The sequence below is a fragment of the Bos indicus genome, chromosome 28 (genome assembly GCF_029378745.1).
Source record: "Bos indicus isolate NIAB-ARS_2022 breed Sahiwal x Tharparkar chromosome 28, NIAB-ARS_B.indTharparkar_mat_pri_1.0, whole genome shotgun sequence".
Taxonomy (NCBI): Eukaryota; Metazoa; Chordata; class Mammalia; order Artiodactyla; family Bovidae; genus Bos; species Bos indicus.
Genome location: NC_091787.1, coordinates 9,006,183 through 9,031,102, shown reverse-complemented (window position 1 = coordinate 9,031,102; position 24,920 = coordinate 9,006,183). Strand labels below are relative to the sequence as shown.

General features: G+C 43.3%; 1 protein-coding gene across 1 annotated transcript in view; it reads right to left on the bottom strand.

The window, feature by feature from the left end:
- Positions 1-24,920, bottom strand: part of GPR137B (G protein-coupled receptor 137B) — a 63,842-nt gene that overhangs the window by 9,153 nt on the left and 29,769 nt on the right. Inside the window, 4 exon segments of the mRNA XM_019954140.2 lie at positions 1,101-1,225; positions 16,679-16,807; positions 20,505-20,654; positions 23,785-24,007. Coding sequence (XP_019809699.2) covers positions 1,101-1,225; positions 16,679-16,807; positions 20,505-20,654; positions 23,785-24,007 — 627 coding nt within the window.

Below are 24,920 nucleotides of genomic sequence, written 5' to 3'. Positions count from 1 at the left end.
TTCCTATTACTATTTTCCTCTATATAATGGAAAGACTGGCAGGTGAGGGGTTAGGGCTGCTCCAGCAGATACAGGGGGACATAAATAGGGAGCCGGCACTGCAGGGGGGTGACTGGATAAGAGGACAGTTTTAGGGAAGAGAATTAGGACACCTTTGACCTCAGGAAAAAAGTCCTGACCTTAGGACTTTGACACCTTCTAGTTCTCCCTTCCTTATCTGTTCTTTAGACCTTCTGACTGGATGGATGGCTCTACTCTCTTTTTCCCTATCACCGTCTTTTCCTCTATCTGACCGGATGTTTCCACTCCCTGATCCACTGAGAGAGCAAGGTATTCTCCCAGCTTTTCCTGAATTCTCCTGTGCCTATAATAAGGGCTCCTTTCAGACTTATGAGGTTTTCTAAGGATTTTACTATTGGTAATAAAGAGCAGAAAACCAAGCATATCCTCTCATTATCATTTTACCCCAGGAAGAAAAGAATTTACCTTAAAATGTTAATGGTAGGTCTTTAAATTTACAAAGGATTACATAAGACTGGCTTTCACTGCAAAAAACCCCACTTGGCCTGAAGCTGTCCTTTCATACGAACAGCGGAGTGGTTCTGGAAGGACCAGCAGAGAGAAGAGAGGAGCTTGGCAAGCATGAGGTCAGCGCTTTAGCCCCAGAGTGAAAGAGGGGACAGGAGCACCGGGCAGTGGAGTGTGGCTGAAACGTCCCTGGGCTGTCATGGTAAAGCGCATGGTCCCTGGAGGGAAGGACCAGCAGAGAGAAGAGAGGAGCTTGGCAAGCATGAGGTCAGCGCTTTAGCCCCAGAGTGAAAGAGGGGACAGGAGCACCGGGCAGTGGAGTGTGGCTGAAACGTCCCTGGGCTGTCATGGTAAAGCGCATGGTCCCTGGAGGGAGACTCTGGCTGCAATTAATCTCACTACACAGGTGTTTCCCCCTCCTTTTTCTGTCTGCCTCACCTCCCAGCTCCAGGGTTTTAAGTAGACATTCTGCACCACCCTCCCCCTGCCCCCATTTAGTTTGAATCTATCTCATTGGCTTGGCCTTCAGCCCCCTAGCCATGCCCCTTAACAGGAACTAGGTAGGGTCTTACCTTCCCTGAAGTCCCTGAGGGGCAATGTTCCAGGCAAGGTCATCATCACTGTCATATCTTCGAGGGTTGTCAAAGAAGTAAGATCTGGGACCGAATCCATGGCTGGGGACCATTCCAGGGTTTGTCTGGAGGGACAGTTTAATTGTTCAGTGTACTTTCAGTCACTGTGCCTCGCACAGGCAAAGAAAAATAACATCCCTTTCTTGCAGGAGACTAAAGATGCTGTATTCAGCTGAGTGCAGGCACCTGTTCAGCTGGAGTGTTCATTTCAGTTGCTTTTATATTTAAGAGTATTAACATTTTCTCTTATCAGTATGGACAAAATCTTGCAGAGTTCTGCTTGAAGCAGTTAATTTGTGTTGTGTTAAGTCACTCGGTCCTGTCTGACTCTTTGTGACCCCATGGACTGTAGCCCACCAGGCAACTCTGTCCATGGGATTTCCCAGGCAAGAATATTAGAGTGGGTTGCCATTTCCTTCTCTGTGGGATCTTCCCAACCCAGAACCAGGGTTGAACCTGGGTCTCCTGTATCACAGGCAGATTCTTTACAGCCTAAGCCACCAGGGAAACCCCACAGCAATGAATTATCACTATTTTAATCTCTCACAGAAAAACCAGACAATACCCCAGTCAGCCAAACTAGACAGTCCCAAATAAGATCTAAACGTGTATAATCATGTGGGCATTCACAGCAATGAATTAAAATAATGAAATGATGAAATTTTAAGAGTTTCTTAGCCAGTTTATACAATCTGCCTCTCCTGTTTCTGTCCCCAAGCTGAGTTTACCGTTTAAGAAAATCACAGTTACCCACAGGGCACTGCTTGTAGGACCCCACACGGATACCCAAATCCAAGGATGCTTAGATCCCTTATATAAAATGACATAGTACAGTCAGCCCTCAGTCTACGTGGGTTCCACATCTGTGGATTCAACTTGGCTTTTGTTTGGCATCTATGTCCATATCAATGGTGGTCCATTTAAAAGTTAACCAAGAAAAAAAAAAGTTAACCAAGAGAGTTTGAAAAAAGGTTATTATAGGATGGGTATTTATATGTGAATTTCTGCTTTTGTAAGACTAATCTAGCCAAACATAGGAAGCAAAGCAGAACTTATACGAGGTGGAACACCTTCAACTTTACTATTTGTAGCAATTCAAGAATATCTATACATAGAATGAAATGCTTACGGCACACACACATACAAAAAGTAACTCAAAATGGATCAAAGACCTAAACATAGGAGTTAAAAACTATACAACTCTAAGAAGAAAATATAGGGGCAAATCTTCATGACCTGGCAAAGAATTTTTAGATATGTCACCAAAAATAAGCAACAAACCAAAAAACATAACCTGGATTTCATCAAAATTAAGTATTTTTGCTTCATAAGATACCATCAAAAATGTGAAAAGACAGCCACACAGAGAGAAAATAGTTGCAAAGCATGTCTCTTACAAGAGACTTATCTAAAATATACAAGAACTCTTACAACTCAATAGTAAAAAGTCAACTCAATGCAAGAAGCTCAAATCAGGTGCTCTGTGACAATCTAGAAGGGTGGGAGATGGGAGGGAGGTTCAAGAGGGAGGGGACATATGTATACCTATGGCTGATTCATGCTGATGAATAGTAGGAACCAACCCAATATTGTAAAGCAATTATCCTCCAATTGAAAAAAATGTTTAAGTGGGCAAAGGATCTGAATAGCCATTTTTCCAAGGAAGATATACACATGGCCAAATAAATACATTTAAAAAATGCTTGACATCTGTAGTCATCAGTGAAATGCAAATTAAAAGCCAAAATGAGATATCTATCATGGTGTCCAGAATCAAAAAGCCAGATAACCAAGCACTGGGGAGGATGTGGAGGAAACTTCACTATTGGGAATAAAAACTCTCTGGCACTTTTTCAAAAAAGTTTAACCTAGAATCACCAAATGACCCAAGCAATTGTACTGCTAGATACATACTGAAGACACACAAAGACCTATGTTCAAACAGAAACCTGTAATGAATATAGCAGCATTATTCATAACAGTCTAGAGACGGAAACAACCCAAATGTCCATCAATGGATGGATAAACAAGCTGTGGCATATCTACACAGTGAAATACTGGCCATAAAAAGGAATGAGGTACTAATACATACTACAATGTGGATGAACCTTGAAAACATTCTGCCAGGTGGAAGAGCCAGTGACAAAAAGTGGCATGCTATATGATCTCATTCTTATCAAAGTCCAGAATAGGGCAATCTGTAGACACAGAAAGTAGATCAGTAGTTGCTTAGGGACAGGGGTATGGGGCATGGTAGATAAAGGGTATGACGTTTCTTTCTGAGGTGATAAAAAATGTTCTATGGTGGTGATAATTGCACATACCTGAATATATCAAAAGCCATTTAATTACATGAAATGGGTAAACAGTTTGTTAAATGGAAATTATATCTCAATAAAGCTGTTTAAAATATATGTGTATTTTAATATATGTGTGTATATACACACACACACACACACACACACACACACATATACAATGGAGATTCTCAAACTTTACAGTGCATTCAAATCACTTGGGGTGCTTATTAAATTATTTAAAATGTAGATTCCCAGAACCTACCCTGAGAGATTCTCAGCTGAGTCCAGGACATGGCCTAAGCATCAATACTTAGACCAAGCAAGCACCCCTTGGGTTTCTGATGTGGATCCAAAGAGCCACACCTCTAGTACAGTGTTACACTGGCTCCAGTGATGTCAAGTATAGAGGCTTGTTTATACCACTGTGTTCTGGATACAAATGGTAGAGAACATTTTTTAAAAACACCCCACCTGCAGGATGTGCTCTTTTAAAAGTCAGTGAGTATTAATTAAATTACAAGTTTCTCCCCAAAAGAATATCTGACTTTTTTGTCAAATTACAGAAGTTACAGATTGTTATTCAGTTGCTAAGTCACATCCAACTCGTTGTGACCCCATGGACTGCAGCACTCCAGGCTTCCCTGTCCTTCACTATCTCCTGGAGTTTGCTCAAACTCATGTCCATTGAGTGAGTGATGCCATCCAACCATCTTATCCTCTATCGCCTCCTTCTCCTCCTGCCCTCGATCTTTCCCAGCATCAGGGTCAAAGTTACAGATAGTAATAGGACTATTACTGAGTCATTAGGAATTTAGTTTCTTCTCCAAACCTTATTATGCCGAGCAAAGCCACAGTGTAGGACAGAATTAAAATCATGGACCTGACTTCCATTTCAAGATGGTGGCGTAGAAGGACGTGTGCTCATCTCCTCCTGTGAAAGCACCAAAGTTGCAACTAGCTGTTGAAGAACCACCAATAGGAGGATGCCAGAATTCACCAATAAAAGATACCCCACGTCCAAAGACAATGAAGCCACAGCAAGATGGTAGGAGGGGTGCAATCACAATGAAATCAAATCCCATACCCTCCAGGTGGGTGACCCACAGACTGGAGAAGAATAATACCAAAGAAGTTCTCCCACTGTTGCGAAGATTCTAAACCCCACATCAGGCTTCCCAGTCTGGGGATCCAACATAGGGACTGGGAATCCCCAGGGAACCTGGCCTTGAGGGTCAGCAGGATTTGATTATAGGACTTCTAGAGGACTGGGGAAAATAGACTCCAGTTTTGGAGGGCACAAACAAAACTGTACATGCACCAAGACCCAGAGGAGAGGAGCAGTGACCCCACAGGAGACCGAACCAAAACTGCCTGCTAGTATTAGAGGGCCTCCTGTGAAGGCGTGGGCTGGCAGGGGCATACCATAGGGACGGGGGTCACTGGAAGGTCCCCCTTGGCATAAACCCTCTTGGAGTTTGCCATTAACCTTACCATAGAGCCCTCAGACCCCAGGTCTGGGTCGCCTCAGGCCAAACAACTACCAGGGAGGGAGTGCAACCCCACCCATCATCAGACAATTGGATTAAAGCTTGGACCTAACAGAAGCAGAAGATATTAAGAAGAGATGGCAAGAATACACAGAAGAACTGTACAAAAAAGATCTTCACGACCCAGATAATCACGATGGTGTGATCACTGACCTAGAGCCAGACATCTTGGAATGTGAAGTCAAGTGGGCCTTAGGAAGCATCACTATAAACAAAGCTAGTGGAGGTGATGGAATTCCAGTTGAGCTATTCCAAATCCTGAAAGATGATGCTGTGAAAGTGCTGCACTCAATATGCCAGCAAATTTGGAAAACTCAGCAGCGGCCACAGGACTAGAAAAGGTCAGTTTTCATTCCAATCCCAAAGGCAATGCCAAAGAATGCTCAAACTACCGCACAATTGCACTCATCTCACACGCTAGTAAAGTAATGCTCAAAATTCTCCAAGCCAGGCTTCAGCAATATGTGAACCGTGAACTTCCTGATGTTCAAGCTGGTTTTAGAAAAGGCAGAGGAACCAGAGATCAAATTGCCAACATCCGCTGGATCATGGAAAAAGCAAGAGTTCCAGAAAAACATCTATTTCTGCTTTATTGACTATGCCAAAGCCTTTGTGTGGATCACAACAAACTGTGGAAAATTCTGAAAGAGATGGGAATACCAGACCACCTGATCTGCCTCTTAAGAAATCTGTATGCAGGTCAGGAAGCAACAGTTAGAACTGGACATGGAACAACAGACTGGTTCCAAATAGGAAAAGGAGTTCGTCAAGGCTGTATATTGTCACCCTGTTTATTTAACTTCTATGCAGAGTACATCATGAGGAACACTGGACTGGAAGAAACACAAGCTGGAATTAAGATTGCCGGGAGAAATATCAATAACCTCAGATATGCAGATGATACCACTCTTATGGCAGAAAGTGAAGAGGAACTCAAAAGCCTCTTGATGAAAGTGAAAGTGGAGAGTGAAAAAGTTGGCTTAAAGCTCAACATTCAGAAAACGAAGATTATGGCATCCGGTCCCACCACTTCATGGGAAATAGATGGGGAAACAGTGGAAACAGTGTCAGACTTTATTTTTGGGGGCTCCAAAATCACTACAGATGGTGACTGCAGCCATGAAATTAAAAGACGCTTACTCCTTGGAAGGAAAGTTATGACCAACCTAGATAGCATATTCAAAAGCAGAAACATTACTTTGCCAACAAAGGTCTGGCTAGTCAAGGCTATGGTTTTTCCTGTGGTCATGTATGGATATGAGAGTTGGACTGTGAAGAAGGCTGAGCGCCGAAGAATTGATGCTTTTGAACTGTGGTGTTAGAGAAGACTCTTGAGAGTCCCTTGGACTGCAAGGAGATCCAACCAGTCCATTCTAAAGGAGATCAGCCCTGGGATTTCTTTGGAAGGAATGATGCTAAAGCTGAAACTCTAGTACTTTGGCCACCTCATGTGAAGAGTTGACTCATTGGAAAAGACTCTGATGCTGGGAGGGATTGGGGGCAGGAGGAGAAGGGGACAACAGAGGATGAGATGGCTGGATGGCATCACTGACTCGATGGACGTGAGTCTGGGTGAACTCCGGGAGTTGGTGATGGACAGGGAGGCCTGGCGTGCTGCGATTCATGGGGTCGCAAAGAGTCGGACACAACTGAGCGACTGATCTGATCTGAGGAAGGCCCTGACCACCAGAGCAAGACCTAGTTTTCCCCAGTTCCTCCCATCAAGAAGCTTACACAAGCCTCTTAGCCTCATCCATCAGAGGGCACACAGAAGCAAGAAGAAACAGTCCCACAGAAGCTAAAACAAAAACCATAGTACAGAAAGTTAATCATGATGAAAAAGCAGAAAGTTATGTCCCAGATGAAAGGACAAGATAAAACCCCAGAAAAACAACTAAATAAAGTGCAGATAGGCAACCTTCCAGAAAAAAAAAAAAAAAATTCAGAATAATGATAGTGAAGATGATCCAGGATCTCTGGAAAGAATAGAAGCAAAGATTGAGAAGATGTAAGAAATGTTTACCTAAGACCTACAAGAACTAAAGAACTAACAAACAGAGATGAATAATACACTGCTGCTGCTGCTGCTGCTAAGTCGCTTCAGTCGTGTCCGACTCTGTGCGACCCCATAGATGGCAGCCCACCAGGCTCCCCCAGTCCCTGGGATTCTCCAGGCAAGAACACTAGAGTGGGCTGCCATTTCCTTCTCCAATGCATGAAAGTGAAAAGTGAAAGTGAAGTCGCTCAGTCATCTCCGACTCTTAGCGACCCCATGGTCTGCAGCCTACGAGGCTCCTCTGTCCATGAGATTTTCCAGGCAAGAGTACTGGAGTGAGGTGCCATTGCCTTCTCTGGAATAATACACTAGAAGGAATCAATCACCCCACTCCAGTACTTTTGCCTAGAAAATCCCATGTGGGGTCACTAGAGTCGGGCACAACTGAGCGACTTCACTTTCACTTTTCACTTTCATGCACTGGAGAAGGAAATGGCAACCCACTCCAGTGTTCTTGCCTGGAGAATCCCAGGGATGGGAAGCCTGGTGGGCTGCTGTCTACGGGGTCGCACAGAGCTGGACACGACTAAAGCGATACAGCAGCAGGAATCAATAGCAGAATAATTGAGGCAGAAGAACTGATAAATGACCTGGATCCATAACAGAAGGGTGGAAATCACTGCCACAGAACAGAATATAGAAAAAAGAATGAAAAGACAGTCTAAGAGACCTCTGGGACAACATTAAACACACCAACATTGACATTATAGGGGTCCCAGAAGGAGAAGAGAGAAAGGACATGAGAAAATATTGGAAGAAATGATAGCTGAAAAATTCCTAACATGGGAAAAGAAATAGTCAACCAAGTCCAGGCAGGATAAACCCAAGGAGGAACACACCAAGACACATAGTAATCAAACTGACAAAAATTAAAGTCAGAGATAAAATATTAAAAGCAACAAGGGGAAAACAACAAATAACATACAAGGGATCTCCCATCAGGCTATCAGCTGATTTCTCAACAGAAACTCTACAAGCCAGAAGGAAATGACATGACATATTTAAAGTGATGAAGGGGAAGAACCTACAACCAAGAATACTCTACCCAGCAAGACTCTCCTTCAGATTTGATGGAGAAATCAAAAGCTTTCCAGACAAGCAAAAGTTAAGAAGACTTCAGCACCACCAAACCAGTTTTGCGACAAATGCTAAAGGAACTTCTCTAGGCAGGAAACACAAGAGAAGGAAAAGACCTACAGAAAATAAACCCAAAACAATTAAGAAAATGGTAACAGGATCATACATATAGATAATTACCTTAAATATAAATGGATTAAACGCACCAACGAAAAGACATAGACTGGCTGGGTGGATGAAAACGTGTATGTATGCACTTACCACATCACTCTGCTTGATGCTCCCAAATTGTACATAATTATTTTACATTTTTACGTTAGTCATGTTCCCATTATGGCTTACAATTATAATTATCTTTTATTTTTTGTCTGGCTATTGATTGTGAAAACTGATAAACATCTTTTACTATTGTGATTATGTAACTATTACTCACTTAATACCACTGTATCATGATTGGTCAACAGAAAAATAACAGAACTCTCTGTCACCAAAACTAGGATCTAACAGAAAAACCTATAATTACTTTTTAAAATCCAGATGCATATAAGAATTATCTTGAATGTTTTTGAAAAATACAAATGCTCAGTTATTGCTTTTTTTCTCCAGAGCTCCAGATATGTTTCTAATGAGCAGTCATGCTTAAAAACATCTGGACTACATGATGATCTTTTACTTTTATCTAGTTAGTTTCACTTTTTCTATTTCATATTCAGTGCTCCCATTTCATTTAGTTTATGTTCTCCAGTTTCTCCATCTCTTCTTTTTTTGATGTTCTTTCTCAAGCCTTTATCAGGTATAGTAGAAAAGCTTTTGTATACATAGATATAAATATGCATAATATATCTATTTTAGAAAACTTATGAATTTTTGCCTAACTAAAAAAATTATGACATTTTGATTCCACTTGTTGGACCTAGTATAAATAGAATGCTAGATTTCTAACTAAAAAATAGATAAGCAGCAAAGGTTTAATGTATAGCATAGGGAACTACAGTTAATATCTTGTAATAATCTATGATGGAAAATAATTTCAAAAACAATACATGTGTACTTGTATAACCGCATCACCTTGCTGGGCACCTGAAACACTGTAAATCAACTATACTTCAATAAAATACATTTTTTTTTTTTTTTAAATCATGGATCTGGGAGCCAGGATGCCTCAGTTTGAATAGGAGCTCTGTCCCCTACCAGCCATGATTCTGAGCCTCAGTTTCCTCATCTCAAAATGAGTATTATATTCATCTACTTTACAGAGTTATTGTGAGAATTAAAGTATATTTAAAATGCTTAGAACAAGGCCTAGCACATATAAGTGCTATACAGTTGTTAGCTATTTTTACCAAATACTGTATGTAATAATGCTTTTAACCCTGGCAGTCTTGCCCAGGGGTATTTTATGAACACTGGTGCTTCACCAAGCCAAACCTGACACTCAGATTTACCTGCTAATGAGAATTACTTCATGACTACAATATAAAAAATAGGAAGGGCTTCCTATTTATGATTTTACATTGTTCATGCTGAATTCACTGTCTCAGGATGAATCAGGAGATAATGTCCTTTAGGGAGTAAAGAATCATTTTCACTCATTAACACACTACTGTAGATGAGCAGTTATCAGTGTGGCCCAATAACTGCTGGAGATTCCCGGGATGCTTTCAAGGATCAGCAAGGTCATACCTATTTGCATAATTATCATATAAAGAAGCTATTTACCTTTTCTATTGTGTTGACACTGGCACCAGTGATGCAAAAGCTGTAGTTAGCAAAACTGGTGCTGCCTGAGCACATTTCAAAGCAATGACACCAACTGTACTAGCAGTTACTGTGCTCTTCACCACTACACAGTCACAGTTCAAAAAAGATTCACTTAACAAAGCAGGAAAAACTGACTACTGAAATTTTATTACAAGAAAAAGAACCTGTACAACTCCGAGTTATAGTTACTTTTTTCATGCAACATGACAGCTTTGTTAGGGGAAGCACTCTGATTGAAACCACCCACCCTGGCCAGGCACCATAGTAACCCTTTGCATGAGTTGTTTTATGACAGGAGATCCTGATAAGGAATACGGAACTAATAAGCCACCACCAACAGGAAGAGTTCGGGAAAGGTTAAAAGGAGACACCGTGTGTCCGTCCACTTCCCAGAATCCCTCTCGCTAGCATCCATCTTGGCTGAGCAATGCGTGCGCCACCAGGAAAGACTCTGAATTAGAATGATTGGTCAAAGACCACCCGGAAACTATCACCATAAAACCCGACATTGCGAGCCACGTGGCAGAGCAGTTCTCCTGGATTCCCTTACCTTACTGCTCTCCACCCGGGTGCCCTTCCCAATAAAATCTCTTGCTTTGTCAGCACATGTGTCTCCTCGGACAATTCATTTCCGAGTGTTAGACCAGAGCCCAGTGTTAGATAAGAGCCCAGTTTCGGGCCCTGGAAGGGGTCCTCCTTCCTGCAACAGCTTCATGACAACCATGGCTTTTCAGCTGTGGACATTTGGCAGACACTCTCTCAAAAATGAATGAACTGAGCTGTAAATCCAAGGAAAACATGTGACTGTTTTCACTGATCAAATTTCACCTTTTAAGCAAACATGAAAGCTTTGGAAACCTTGTATTCTCCACCATGAGGTTGACAGGTTCCGAATATTTGATTTTTTCTGATGATCAGTGGTGAGATTAATGAATGAGATATTTTTCTTGTATTGTATAATGGAAATACAACTTTTGAAAGATATGCATAACTCAATAAACCAAAATTTTCCAAATGACCAATACATGACACGACAAAACCATGCATGGATATAAAGATCCATTCAAAGTGCAAGGTAGATGGGGAGGAGAGAAGATTGCAGATGAATAGGACAGGGAGAGCACTTTCTCCCTGACAAATTCATCGAAAGATCATTTGAACGCTGAGCAAATATCAAAGTGCAAGGTAAACCAACAGATGTTAACATAGAAAACAACATGAAAAGTTCACTGATACAGTTTTAGATTCCAAATTGCAGCTAAGAAATCTTAAGAAATCATATCTCATTGAGTTTGGGTGTATATTAAAAAATACATTTATATTAAAATGTGAGGCTTGATTTTCTTCATGTACTTCAAAACAACATATCACAACAGAAGCAGATAGGAGAATGTAGCTGTCTTCCATTAAGCCAGACATTAAAAAGTCACAAAATTTAAACAATGAAGAACTAAAGAACCTCTTGATGAAAGTGAAAGAGGAGAGTGAAAAAGTTGGCTTAAAGCTCAACATTCAGAAAACGAAGATCATGGCATCCGGTCCCATCACTTCATGGCAAATAGATGGGGAAACAGTAGAAACAGTGGCTGACTTTATTTTTCTGGGCTTCAAAATCACTGTAGATGGTGACTGCAACCATGAAATTAAAAGACGCTTACTCCTTGGAAGGAAAGTTATGACCAACCTAGACAGCATATTAAAAAGCAGAGACATTACTTTGCTGACAAAGGTCTGTCTGGTCAAGGCTGTGGTTTTTCCAGTAGTCATGTATGGATGTGAGAGTTGGACTATAAAGAAAGCTGAGCACTGAAGAATTGATACTTGAACTGTGGTGTTGGAGAAGACTCTTGAGAGTCCCTTGGACTGCAAGGAGATCCAACCAGTCCATCCTAAAGGAGATCAGTCCTGAGTGTTCATTGGAAGGACTGATGTTGAAGCTGAAACTCCAATACTTTGGCCACCTGATGCGAAGAGCTGACTCATTTGAAAAGACCCTGATGCTGGGAAAGATTGAGGGCAGGAGGTGAAGGGGATGACAGAGGATGAAATGGTTGGATGGCATCACTGACTCAATGGACATGAGTTTGAGTAAACTAGGAGTTGGTGATGGACAGGGAGGCCTGGCATGCTGTGGTCCATGGGGTCACAGAGTCAGACACAACTGAGCAACTGAACTGAACTCTTCTCACTAATTTGTTTTGGAGAATATAGTTCTTCTTCATAAAAAAAATTATGGTAACACATTATGGGTTTATTTATAATTAATTAACAAATATTTTTTAAAATTACACATATACATACCTCCAAACTAGCTTGTTGGTGTGCTCAATAACTTATCAATGTAACCCCAAATAGCCAAAGCAATCTTGAACAAAAAGAACAAAGCTGGAGTAGGCATCATGCCCCCTGATTTCAAACTATTTTACAAAGCTATAGTAATCAAAACAGTATGGTATTGGCATAGAAGCAGACACATAGATCAACAGAACGGTACAGAGAGGCCAGAAAGAAACCTATGAATATATGGTCAACTAAATTATCACAAAGCAGTCAAGAACACGCACGAAGGAAAGGACAGCCTCTTCAATGAATGGTGCTGGGAAAACTGGACTATAATCTTACATCATACACAAAAATTAACTCCAAATGGATGGAAGACTTGCAGGTAAGACCTGAAGCCATAAAACTAGAAAAAAGGATTGGCAGTAAGTTCCTTGATATTCATCTTGATGATGATTTTGGGGTCTAACTCCAAAAGCAAAGGAAACAAAATAAAAAATAAACAAGTGGGACTACATCAAACTAAACAGGTTCTGCACAGCAAAGGAAAACCATCAACAACATGAAAAGGCAGCCTACCAAATGGGAGAAAATATCTGCAATTCCTAGACAAGATAATGAGTTAATATACAAAATACGTAAAGAACTCATACAACTCAATAGCAAAAACAAATGGAACCACTGCACACCTGTCAGAATAGCTACTATCAAAAAGAAAAGTGTTAGCGAGGATGCAGAGAAAAGGGAATCACTGTGTGTTGTTGGTGAGAATATAAATTAATGCAATCACTATAGAGGTTCCTCAAAAAATTAAAAACAGAACTACCTCATAATCCATCAGTTCCTCTTTTGCATACTTATCTGAAGAAAATGAAAATATTAATTCAAAAGGATATACACATCCCCGTGTTCACTGAAGCATTATTTACAATAGCCAAGATATGGAGACAACCCAAATGTCCACCGATGCATGAATGGATAAAGAAAATGATATGCACACACACAAACTATTCAGTCATAAAAAGAATGAAACCTCCTGATAAACCACAATGGGAAAGAATATGACAAAGAATACATATATGCATAACTGAGTCACTTTGCTGTACAGCAGAAATTAATACAACATTGTAAATCAACTATACTACAATACTTTTTTTTTAAAGAATGAAATCTCGCTATTTGCAAAAATATGGTTGAATCTTGAGAGCACTATGTTAAGTGAAATAAGTCAACTAGAAAAAGGTAAAAAGAGATAAATAGCATATCATTTCACTTATATAGGGAATCTAAAAACAGACAAACACCAAGCTCACAGATATAGAGAACAGATTGGTGGCTGCCTGAGATAGGAAGGAGGTGGGTGAAATAGGTGGAAGGGGTCAAAAGATACAAACTTCCAGTTATAAAAATGAATGAGTCATGAGGATTCACATACAGCATGGTGACTATAGTTAATACTGTACTGCATATTTGAAAGTAGCTGAAAGAGTAGATCTTCGAAGTTCCTATCACATACACAAAAATTTTGTAGACTATGTGCAGTGACACATTAGTTGGACCTATTGTGGTGATCATCTTGCGATATATATAAATACCAAATCATTATACTGTATACCTAAAACTAATTTATATCAATTATACCTCAATAAACAAATAATAACTAATAATGTATCAGTGTAAAGTATCCTGAGGCCAAAAAGTTTGGGAACCACTGCTCTAGATAATACCCTAAACAGTAGATATATTCAAACACAAGAGCCAAGTAACTCCATATACACAGAGGGTGTGTTAAGGCTGCATGTTTCCCTGGATAATGCGACCTGAGAGGACAGATGAACTATCCATTTTATTCTGTCTTTATTTAACTCATTATTCACTAAGGAATTTTGTAGAAACTAATGCCTGTGGCTGGTGACTTTTATTTTGGCCAGCCAAAAATTAATTCTGCTATTTTACTAGCACTTTGTGGGTTGTTATATTCAGTAATTACACCTGTCACACCTGTAAAGTCTCCTCCAGCACCGTGAGCTTCATTTTCTCTTTCCTTATCAGAACCAATCACTTAGGCTTTCTGTCTTCTTTTGGGCTAATATTCACAATGTCTGAATCAGAACTGTATTTTGCAGAACTATCATCTTTTAAGACACTAGTATACAGGTCACTCAGATAATCAGAGAAAGGATCTGCATAAAATTCACCAAAAAATTCATTCAAAATTTCGAGATGCATCATTTTGAAAATTTTACAGTAATAAATTTGTATTTATAATATACATAAAGTGAAGTTGCTCAGTCATGTCCGACTCTTTGCACCCCCATGGACTGCAGCCTACCAGGCTCTGAGGAGCCTCTCAGTCCATGGAATTTTCCAGGCAAGAGTACTGGAGTGGGTTGCCATTTCCTTCTCTGGGGGATCTTCCCAACCCAGGGATCGAACCCAGGTCTCCAGCACTGCAGGCAGACACTTTACTGTCTGAGCCACCAGGGAAGCCTTATAATATACACAGGGTTGGAACAAAAATCTAATGAAGCAAAACGTGAATGATAATGACAATCATAAGCTATAGAAGGAACCTTTGATTAATTTTAAGCTCTAACAACTTGGCACAGTGATGTCAACTGTATCACTCTCTAAAAACATGTTGTCTCTGGTCCATAATGTTTGGGTAACAAAAGACATATTAATGCACCTCTGGTCAATAATTTGTTAATAAAATAGTACTTTGAATGACAGACTTTCACTCCTTAGGACCCAGATGTCCAGTCTCTCCTTCAGACTGCCTTGGATTTGGGAGTATAGCTAAGCCTCTGACATACTAAGAAGTGGTAAGAAGGCTGTGGAAAGCCAAGGAAAAGCATAGAGAGCAGAGGGATTTTTGTTAAGAGGCTCTTTCCAGAAAACTTCAACTTCTTCAGAAAAGGAAGAAAAATAAGGCACTGGACTCTAGCCTAGAGTCCAGTGCCCACTCTCCTCATGTTTCTCTGCTACCAACACCGAAGAATTTGAGTCTGACTTTATAGAAGCCTCCAGGAGTTTCCAATGCCAGGAATAGTCAACGGGGGCATCGAATTGCTGTTCTGAAGGTAAAAATGGCAAAAGGAGAGGAAACTGACCCTCAGATCCGGAAAATGGTGCCCACTGCCACTCTATCTTCAGGGGCTTATGGGTCAGGCTGCAGTTCTCCACCAACCACCCCCTTCCAGTCTTACTTTTATTTTTTTATTTTTTCCTATTCCTGGCTCACCAGTGACTATCCAGAGATGACTAAGAAAGAGACAAGATAAAACACAAGTTGGTCATGAAAACCAGTGCTTTCCTTGCCACCCACGCTGTGCTTATGTTGACCAAAAACCATTACTCTACTTTTCTGTGGGCTTCTCTGGTGGCTCAGACAGTAAAGAATCTTCCTGCAATGCATGAGACCTGGGTTCTATCCCTGGGTCGGGAAGATCCCCTGGAGAAGGGAATGACAACCCAGTCAAGTATTCTTGCCTAGAGAATTGGATGGACAGAGGGCTACAGTCCTTGGGGTCACAAAGAGTCAGACATGACCGAGAAAGTCACACACACATGTACTTTTCTGTGGGCTTCACAGATCAGTGATTCTACCACTAGTTCCTCTGGGTGGAATAATTCGTGGAACAAAGCTTCCATGAGCTCCCTCACAGTACCAGGTTTTGCATTTTCTGCCCCCTCCCATAAGGACATTTATATGAAGCTGGTTGACCAGAAATGCGACTGAGTTGGGGGAGTGATTTAAGCATTCTTCACAATAAAGTTGTCTTCCCTACCACCCCCTCCCCTAATCACCATCCAGCACAACACAGGGGTGAAGAGCTGAGTTACCATTCTCCATTTTCCTTGGCTAAAATAAAAGCTTCTATATTTGGTTCATAGCAAGTCAAGGCTCAAAGACTAGTGAGGCAGCTGTTTCATTAGGAAAAAAGTTAATCACTATCTCCAGGATTCGAGATGCAATGTTTTTGGGTGTTTTTTTCTTTTTTTGGTAAAATTAAACTGAAAAACAAGTTTCCCTCAAAAGATAATGAATGGAAAAGAAAGTCTCAATGAAACAAAGGAACTTTTCATATTAGAATAAGATGGAAGAATCTATCAAAAATCTAAGAAAAAATTCCAACTGTAGGCTTTGTGATTAGAATTAGGAGATGTTTTCTGCAAAAGAATCCACCTGCAATGCAGGAGATCCCAGTTCGATTCCTGGATCGGGAAGATCTGCTGGTGCAGGGATAGGCTACCCACTCCAATATTCTTGAGCTTCCCTTGTGGCTCAGCAAGTGAAGAATCCTCCTGCAATGCAGGAGACCTGCGTTTGGTCCCTGGGTTGGGAAGATCCCTGGGAGAAGGGAAAGGCTACCCACTCCAGTATTCTGGCCTAGAAAATTCCATGGACTGTGCAGTCCATAGGGTCGCAAAGAGTCGGACACGACTGAGCGACTTTCACACTCACTTTCTGCAAATACAAAGTGGATTACTTACAAGGTCTTTCGTAGAATTTCTGACTCGGAAGAAGTAGACCACTAAGGTGGTAGGTAAGAGTTCCCACACAAAGAGGACCACTCCAAACACTATGTATCCGGCATCTCCCAGCTGATTCTTCAAATCCGCCTGGGGAGGAGAGAGGGAGAAAATGGAGAGTCACCAGACTGAGGACAGAACAAGTTTGATTCAGTTCTAATATGACAGAGACTAAATCTAATACAGTGTAATTTCTTCCCCCTAAAACATGCACATTGAAATCAGATACTATTAATGCTACTGTGCCAGACCTTGGTGGTTGGGGGGGTAGTTATTTAAACCATATAGGATAGATAATTTTAAAAACATTTTATTTAGTTAGTTTTTGACTGTGCTGGGTCTTCATTAATGCATGGGCTTTTCTCTAGTCACGGTGAGTGGGGGCTACTCTCTAGCTGTGGTCTCGGGTTTCTCATTGCAGTGGCTTCTCTTGTAGAGCGTAGGCTCGGGGGCTTGTGGGCTCAGTAGTTGTGGCACACCCACTTAGCTGCCCCTTGGCATGGTGGGTCTTCTGGGACCAGGGATTGAATCCATGTCCCCTGCGTTAGCAGGCAGATTCTTAACCACTGGACCACCAGGGAAGTCCCAGGAGAGACAATTATCGTCTTCGAAATATTCAAAGACAGTAACTGCCAGTCTCTGATGCTTCATTCCTTCACCCTCCAGGAATCTTCCTTACATCCAAATGAAGTCTCTAAGCTAACTTTTCTTCGACAACCGAATAATGATATTGTTCTGCTGCCTTCTCCCAATTCTTTTTTAAAATCATTTTTTGGCTACACTGTGTGTCATGCAGGATCCTAGTTCCCCAGCCAGGAATCAAACCCGTGCCGCCTGCATTAGAAACATGGAATTCTAACTACTAGACCACCAGGGAAGTCCCTCTCCCAATTCTTTTTTTTTTAATATTTATTTGGCTGCACCAGTTCTTAGTTGCAGCATGTGAGATCTATCTAGTTCCCTCACCAGGGATCGAACCCAGGTACCCTGCATTGGGAATGCAGTCTTAGCCACCGGACCATGAGGGAAGTCCCCCACTTCCCAGTTCTCAAGAGCAGCATATCACAATCGTAGCCTTAGTCTAATCCTTGGAATAAATGTGTCAGTTTTTTTTATTTCTCTTCACATTAACCACATCCTATATTTACATTTTAAAGCCTACAGCAGGCTAGACTGTCTAGAAAAAAAAAGCCTCCCAGTCCAGGATGCTGGCCTCCTGGACCAGTGAGACAGCTGAGCAGATGGGGTGTAGCAGCGCGCTCCTTTCTGAAGGCCAGAGGCAGGGTGTGTGAGGCTATTTCTGGGCAAGTCTGTCAGAAAGGCCGGCATTTCAAAGGAAGACAGAAACGCCATCAAACCATAAAGGGCCGGTCCCTACACGGAACCCTCTCACCTTCTCCACCACATTGTGCTCAAAGTATACGTGTGCACGCTAAGCCGTTTCAGTCGTGTCCGACTCTTTGTGGCCTCATGGACTTGTACCCTGCCAGGCTCCTCTGTCCATGGGATTCTCCAGGCAAGAATACTGGAGTGGGTTCGCCGTGCCCTTTTCCGGGGGATCTTCCTGACCCAGAGATGGAACCCAGGTCTCCGGCATTGGCAGGAGGGTTCTTTACCGCTAGCGCTGCCGGGGAAGCCTTAAACTACAGTACCCAAAACCAATCTCGCGCCTCTTCAGAAAGATGACTCAAACGCTGCACTGAAACTCCACCCACATGTCTCAGAAGTGTGCTGTGTGCTCCACCATTCTACACACATGACCTGCATCTTGGGGCCATCTGCTGGCTCCTAGATTATTTTGGCTGCGACACATAGATCCTGACATCTATAAACAAACAGCCACCCAAAACAACAGAATTGTGTTGTTTGTGATAAAAATTTGTGATATTTTGAATTCATTGTATTTATAAGCTCTTACTTGAAAGAAGCATTGAAATAAGTATTTTGTTAAAACCAAATCCTTGTGGCTTAATGAGGAGAGAGTCTCAGTTTGGGAAGATGAAGACGTTCTGGAGATGGATGGTGGTGATGGTTGCATGACACTGTGAATGTACTGTGCACTTAGAAATGATTAGTCAGTTGTACCTACATGTTACCACGATAAAAGTCCTCTGGGTATCATGAATAAGTCTCTAATTTATCACTGTTGCACGTTTAGATTTGTATGTATTTGATTTCTCACAACAGGAAATTCTTCACCAGCGCCCTGCCCACCTTCCTCCCACCCCCCATTTGTGCTGTTGGTTTGATTGGTGATTATGATGGTTGTGGTTTGAATCCAGTCTAATGCCTGGCACGAGCCTCTTATGGATTTCATCTTGCCCTCAGTTGTTGTTGTTTTTGGTAGAATCTATCTATTTGAGTTGCACCATGTGGGATTTTAGTTCCCCGATCAGGGATGGAACCCGAGTCCCCTGCACTGGGAGGGTGAAGGCTTAACCACTGAACCACCAGGGAAGTCCCTGCCATCGGTTTTAACTTAGCACGGTTGTTTTCTTCTTTCCTCCAGAGTGTTAATTCAAGATTTGAACAGTTGGGATTTTAGAGGTGGATTTGTCTATAGTTGGATATTCAGTGTTTACCCAGGAAAATCTCAGGAGCATTCAACCCAGTAAACTCCTACTTTAGAAGCTTCTATTTCTTTGCTTAATGGCTTCTCTGTGTGGCTCTTTTCTTCAGTGGACATAAACTTCTACATGGAAGGATGGGTCTGTTCATTTTTGTGTTTCTGGCACTTTGTCCAGGGCTGGAGACAAAGAAATGATACTTTTCAAATTAGAGAATGCTGATTAATTCTCATTCTTTTTTTTCCTTCTCTTTGTTTGGCCATACCATGCAGCATGTGGAATCTTAATTCCCCAACCAGGGACTGAACCCATGTCCCCTGCAGTGGAAGCACAGAGTCTTCACCACTGGACAGCCCGGGAATTCCCCTCTCAGTCGTTTATATTTTGAGCTTTTGCGAATATGGATGCCATATTATATTTCATTGCTGCTAAGTCGCTTCAGTTGTGTCTGACTCTGTGCAACCCCATAGCCGGCAGCCCACCAGGCTCCCCCGTCCCTGGGATTCTCCAGGCAAGAACACTGGGAGTTGCCATTTCCTTCTCCAATGCATGAAAGTGAAAAGTGAAAGTGAAGTCGCTCAGTCGTGCCCAACTCTTAGCGACCCCATGGACTGGAGCCTACCAGGCTCCTCCATCCATGGGATTTTCCAGGCAAGAGTACTGGAGTGGGGTGCCATTGCCTTCTCCGATTATATTTCATTACCTTTGTTTATTTGTCTACGAATTTCTAGAATACATTATAAAAAAGAAAGAGTTTCATACTGAGATGTAAAATGGGCTCTTTCTAACCCCTTAATATCCTTGGTCACTTTTGTCTACATTTCTTTCGCTTACTGCTCCATTAAAAACAAAACAAAACAAAACACCACTTCATCATTTTATGTGTCTTCTAACCTGAATACAATTCATTTTTATCTTTGCAAATTTCACCCTTTAATAAAATCATATTACATTTATATAAAACCACTTAAAAATTTTAAGTACTGCTTGACAAAAGCCCCAGAAAGTAGCAAGGAGAAGTGTGTCTGTTTTCTAATTTTCTCACGAGACGTGTGAGCTGGAACAAGGCAGGTACTGTGATTGCATTTGACATGAGGATGTAGACACCACCCAGTTAAGTGACTCCCAAGGTCACCCAGCTCTTCAGCAGCAAAAGCAAGGAGCTGACACCTCTCTGCCACACGGCATGCTGCCAAAGCAAGGCTCCAGCGCCCACTGACCTGGTCTGACACATTGTACCAGTCGTAATCAAAGGAATGGACATTCTTGCTCTGAGAGAACGACAGGATGAACAGGTTGTAGCAGGCCCGAGAGGTGTACAGCAGGATGACGGTCACGCCGATGGCGGTCACCTGACACACGGAGGAGCCCTGGAAAAGCAGGAACCGTGAGCGGGGTCCCCGATCCGGGCCCAAGACCAAGGTCCCCTCCCAAGCATGGCCCCTGTTCAGAACTGCTAAACCCTCCCAGCTTCTCTTCCACTCTCAGACCTTCAACCCAACTGCAAGCCTCCCCTCACTCCACACCCACCCTAAAACTTCCAATTCTCTTCAGAGAGATGCTTCAAAACCTGAAAACATGAACTATTTGCCTAAGACCTAGGCTTGGAAGAGCAAGACAGTCAGATGACTTATTTGGTTAAATCTCTAAGTGCCGCTGCTCAGCTCCAAGGATGTTCTGAGCTTATGAGCCCAGGGCCTGCCCCCTGGCTTGGAGACAACAAAACCACCTCAGAGGGATGGCAGCTTGGGGACAGTGGAACTGTGGACAGTGGCTCTGGGTAGGGAGCATGTCTTCAAGACCCAACTGTCCTAGGCTGGGAAGGCTGCAGTCCCACTGTGATTCAGAGCTTGGGATTGTGTGAAAATTGGTCATCTGTGCCCCCACTAATGAAGCTATCAGTGTCCAAAGTTAGCTAAAGGACTGCTAACTGAAAACAGCTGTCGTTGTCATTTAGTCGCTAAGTCGTGTCCCACTCTTTTGCAACCCCGTGGATTGTAGTCCACCAGGCTCCTTTGTCCATGGGATTTCTCAGGCACAAATACTGGAGTGGGTTGCTGTTTCCTTCTCCAGAGGATCTTCCTGACCCAGGGATCAAACCTGTGTCTCCCACACCAGCAGGTGGATTCTTTACCACTGAGCCACCAGGGAAGCCCTGGTGTTAAAAACAGTTAGCCAAAAAACTGAAATTCATTTTTGAGTTTGGAAGTCACTAACTAAATCTAAGCTATTATTTTATTTTGCCAATGGTAGTCCATCAGATTGTTGGCACAGAGGTGATCTAAATCTGACAATCTGACAAAGTGTGACCCCTCCTATTAAAACCACAATTCTGTTTTGTTTTGGCCGCACTACAAGGTCTGTGGCATCTTAGCTCCCTGACCAGGAATTGAACTCGAGCCCTCTGCACTGGAAGCGTGGAGTCTTAACCACTGGACCACCAGGGAAGTCCCCATAATTCTGTTTTCAAAAAGCCTTGAATAGACCTTATACGGGAGACAGTGTAAATAATAAAGCTAAGGCAAAGTCAAGTATAAAATTTGTCAACATTTATCAATGAAAAAAGGACCCTGCTACACTAACTTTTCAGATTTTGCAAGAGCTCAGGCAAAGGTATCACAGGATACCTTGATGAAGAAGGCTTTGTAATTTTGAAGTTGGAGGTACAGATTTTAATCTACTGATGGCTGCTGAAGACCAAGTATCTTAAGAAGCAGAGTGCTCAGGTCTTCAGACCAGTGACATTACAACCACATGGGTTCCCTGGCAAGGGTTAGGGTGCCAAAGAAATTCAAAAGCAGAGGAGCTGTGAATCACCCTACCTTACATGTGAGAAAACCAAGTCTCAGTGGGCAACATGCTGGTGGGGCCAGGGTCCCATGGCCAGTGGGAGCCCAGAGCATCCACTCTGACCTCCGCACATCACCAGGCTCCTTAATGAGGGGGAACTGGGGACCAGGCTGGTGAGGGGCACTGCAGAACCACCATACCAGGCAGCACATCTGCCCCTCTCTGTAACTCTGGGGGAAGGAAAGGAGAAAACAGGGACTCCAGGGCTGGGGGCATTGGTCTCTGCACGTGCCCTGCCCGACCAGTGCCTGCTTCTCCTACACCCATTCACACAACTGACCTTCCTATGGGCTTGCCCCCAGGCCCAGCTGGTGACTCTTCTTATCAAAGTGGTGGTGCGTGTCATGCCCCTCTGCTGGTTTCCCTGGTAACTAATGAGCCCATGCGTGCTCAGTCTCGTCAGTCATGTCTGACTCTTCGTGACCCCATGAACTGTAGCCCACCAGGCTCCTCTGTCCATAGGATACTCCAGACAAGAATACTGGAGTGGGTTGCCATGCCCACCTCCAGGGGATCTTCCCAATCCAGGGATCAAACCAGCGTCCCAAGCATCTCCTGCATTGCAGACAGATTCTTTACCATTGAGCCACTGATCACACCTGATATCAATTCCCTCTACAACTGGTCGTCTTCCTTCCTGACCCCCGACACTGGAGCGAAGCCCGCTACCGTCCTGCTGCCGTCCGCTGCACATGTGGAATGCTGCTCCATGACCGTGATTCAGACGTGTAAGATCTCCGATCCCTTAAGCCATCGCTGACTCCAGGCTTTCTTCAGTACTGAACCTGGGCATGCCCTGGCCTTGTAGGCCTACGGGGTGCGGCCCAACACACGGTCTGACTCCATCTCCGAACTGTCACCGTGAGAGGCCTGCTGTCCCGAACCCCAGGAGCAGCTCCCCTGTTAAGGGTCCCTCACAGGGGCACAGTCAAGGCAGCAGTGCGCCGGGATCTGAGTGTCTCTGCGCCACGACCCGGTGGTAAAGAGGATGGACCCCCGAGCCCGGAGCCAGGCTGCTGCGGCCACACCGCGGCTCTGCGTCTCCTGGCTTGTGTGACCCGGGCTGAGACTCTGACATCCCGTGCCTCCATTTCCCTAGGTAGGTGACACCTATTCCCCCTGAATTTTGACGGTTACAGTCCTACCTACATGCAGAGTGCTTATAAAAGGGCTAGGAACAAAGGGAATACCAGCTGTGTGTTTCTAACAATATTAGTGGCACAGTTAATGCCACGGGTCCTCTAAACTCTCACTTAAACCTCTGTATCCAGAAACCAGAGATTTACCTCTCTGTCAGGAACTCTGCACACCCCAGTAAACCTCGAGCCACCTGGAGTCAATTCTTCTCACAAAGTTCAATGAACTACACGGCTCTGTGTCTTGGCAACACCACCACAGCTAATCATTTGCAAGAGGTCAGGTGGGAGAGGCATTGGTTGATTTCTGTTTTCTGTTGCAAACCAGGGAACTTTTTTTGGTGGAGGTGAGCCTCACTGCACAGTATGTGGGATCTTAGTTCCCCAACACGGGATAAAAACCTGTGGCCCCTGCATCAGGAGTGCCGAATCATAACCAATGGACTCCCAGGGAAATCCCAGAAAACTCGAGAATAAGGCTAATGGCAGGATCTCGACCATGTGTCCGCCTTACCTTAGACTCCAAGTAAATGTTGGCCAAGGACATCTTGGAGATTTTGTAGAGGCAGATGGACAGGGAGACGGCACAGAGCACGAAGAGCGTGTCGTTGATGGCCACGCGCACGGACACGATCGCTTTCCTCTCCCAGGTGCCCGTCTTCACCAGCACCGCACAAGTTAAATTCACCAACAGGAAAACAAGGCTGATGAAGAGCGAGGCCAGGTAGAGGGGCAACCTGGGAAGGAGAGAGAGAGGCTGAAGGCAGCCTTCCCCACAGGCTTCCTGTACATTCTGATCAATCCCCGAGGAAACTGTGGATTTTTGAGGGATTTTTGTTTGTTGGTTAAATGCTAGAAGCAGAACATGCCAAAGTTAACACTTAAGAGCTCGGAGTCTGGGGTTGGTAGATGCAAACTATTATATTTAGAATGGATAAACAAGGTCCTACTGCATAGCACAGGGACTCTACTGAATATCATATGATAAATCATAATGGAAAAGAATAGAAAAAAAGAAAGTATACATGTGTATAACTGAGCCACTAGGCTGGAGACTGGAGACTGGCACACACTGTAAATCAACATGTATAATGCAATGAAAAAGGTTCGGACTTTGGAGGGTCCCCAGATTTAAATGACAAATCAACCACAAAGAGTGCCCTGGGGGGTCCTTTACCTGAGCCCCGCGTCCCCGTCCCCGGGAGGCTACGAGGGTCAGAGGGGCTGTGTGGACGTGGGCTGATGCACGCGCTGCTCACGAGGATGGTAGAGCAGAGCCGGGCTCCGAGGCTGGGCTGGGATTCGGGGAGAGCACCAGCCATTCTGCACACTGAGAGCCTGGGCAAGGTGGCCCTGGGTGAGCCCTAGTGTCACCAGAAAACAGCCTCAATAACACCGACCTTGCAGCCTCTTCCTGAGGATTAGTGAGATAATGTTTTAAAAGGGTTTTACCCCTCAGAAGTCATCAAGTCTGGGCAGCAGCCCCTTCGCATGGAACACTCACTAGCAGCACAGCTATCCCCAGGCTTTTGGACACCAGGGACCAATTTTGTGGAAGACAATTTTTCCATGGACCAGGGTGGGAGATGGTTTCGGGATGAGTCAAGCGCATTTTATTTATGATGCACTTTATTTCTATTATTAATACAT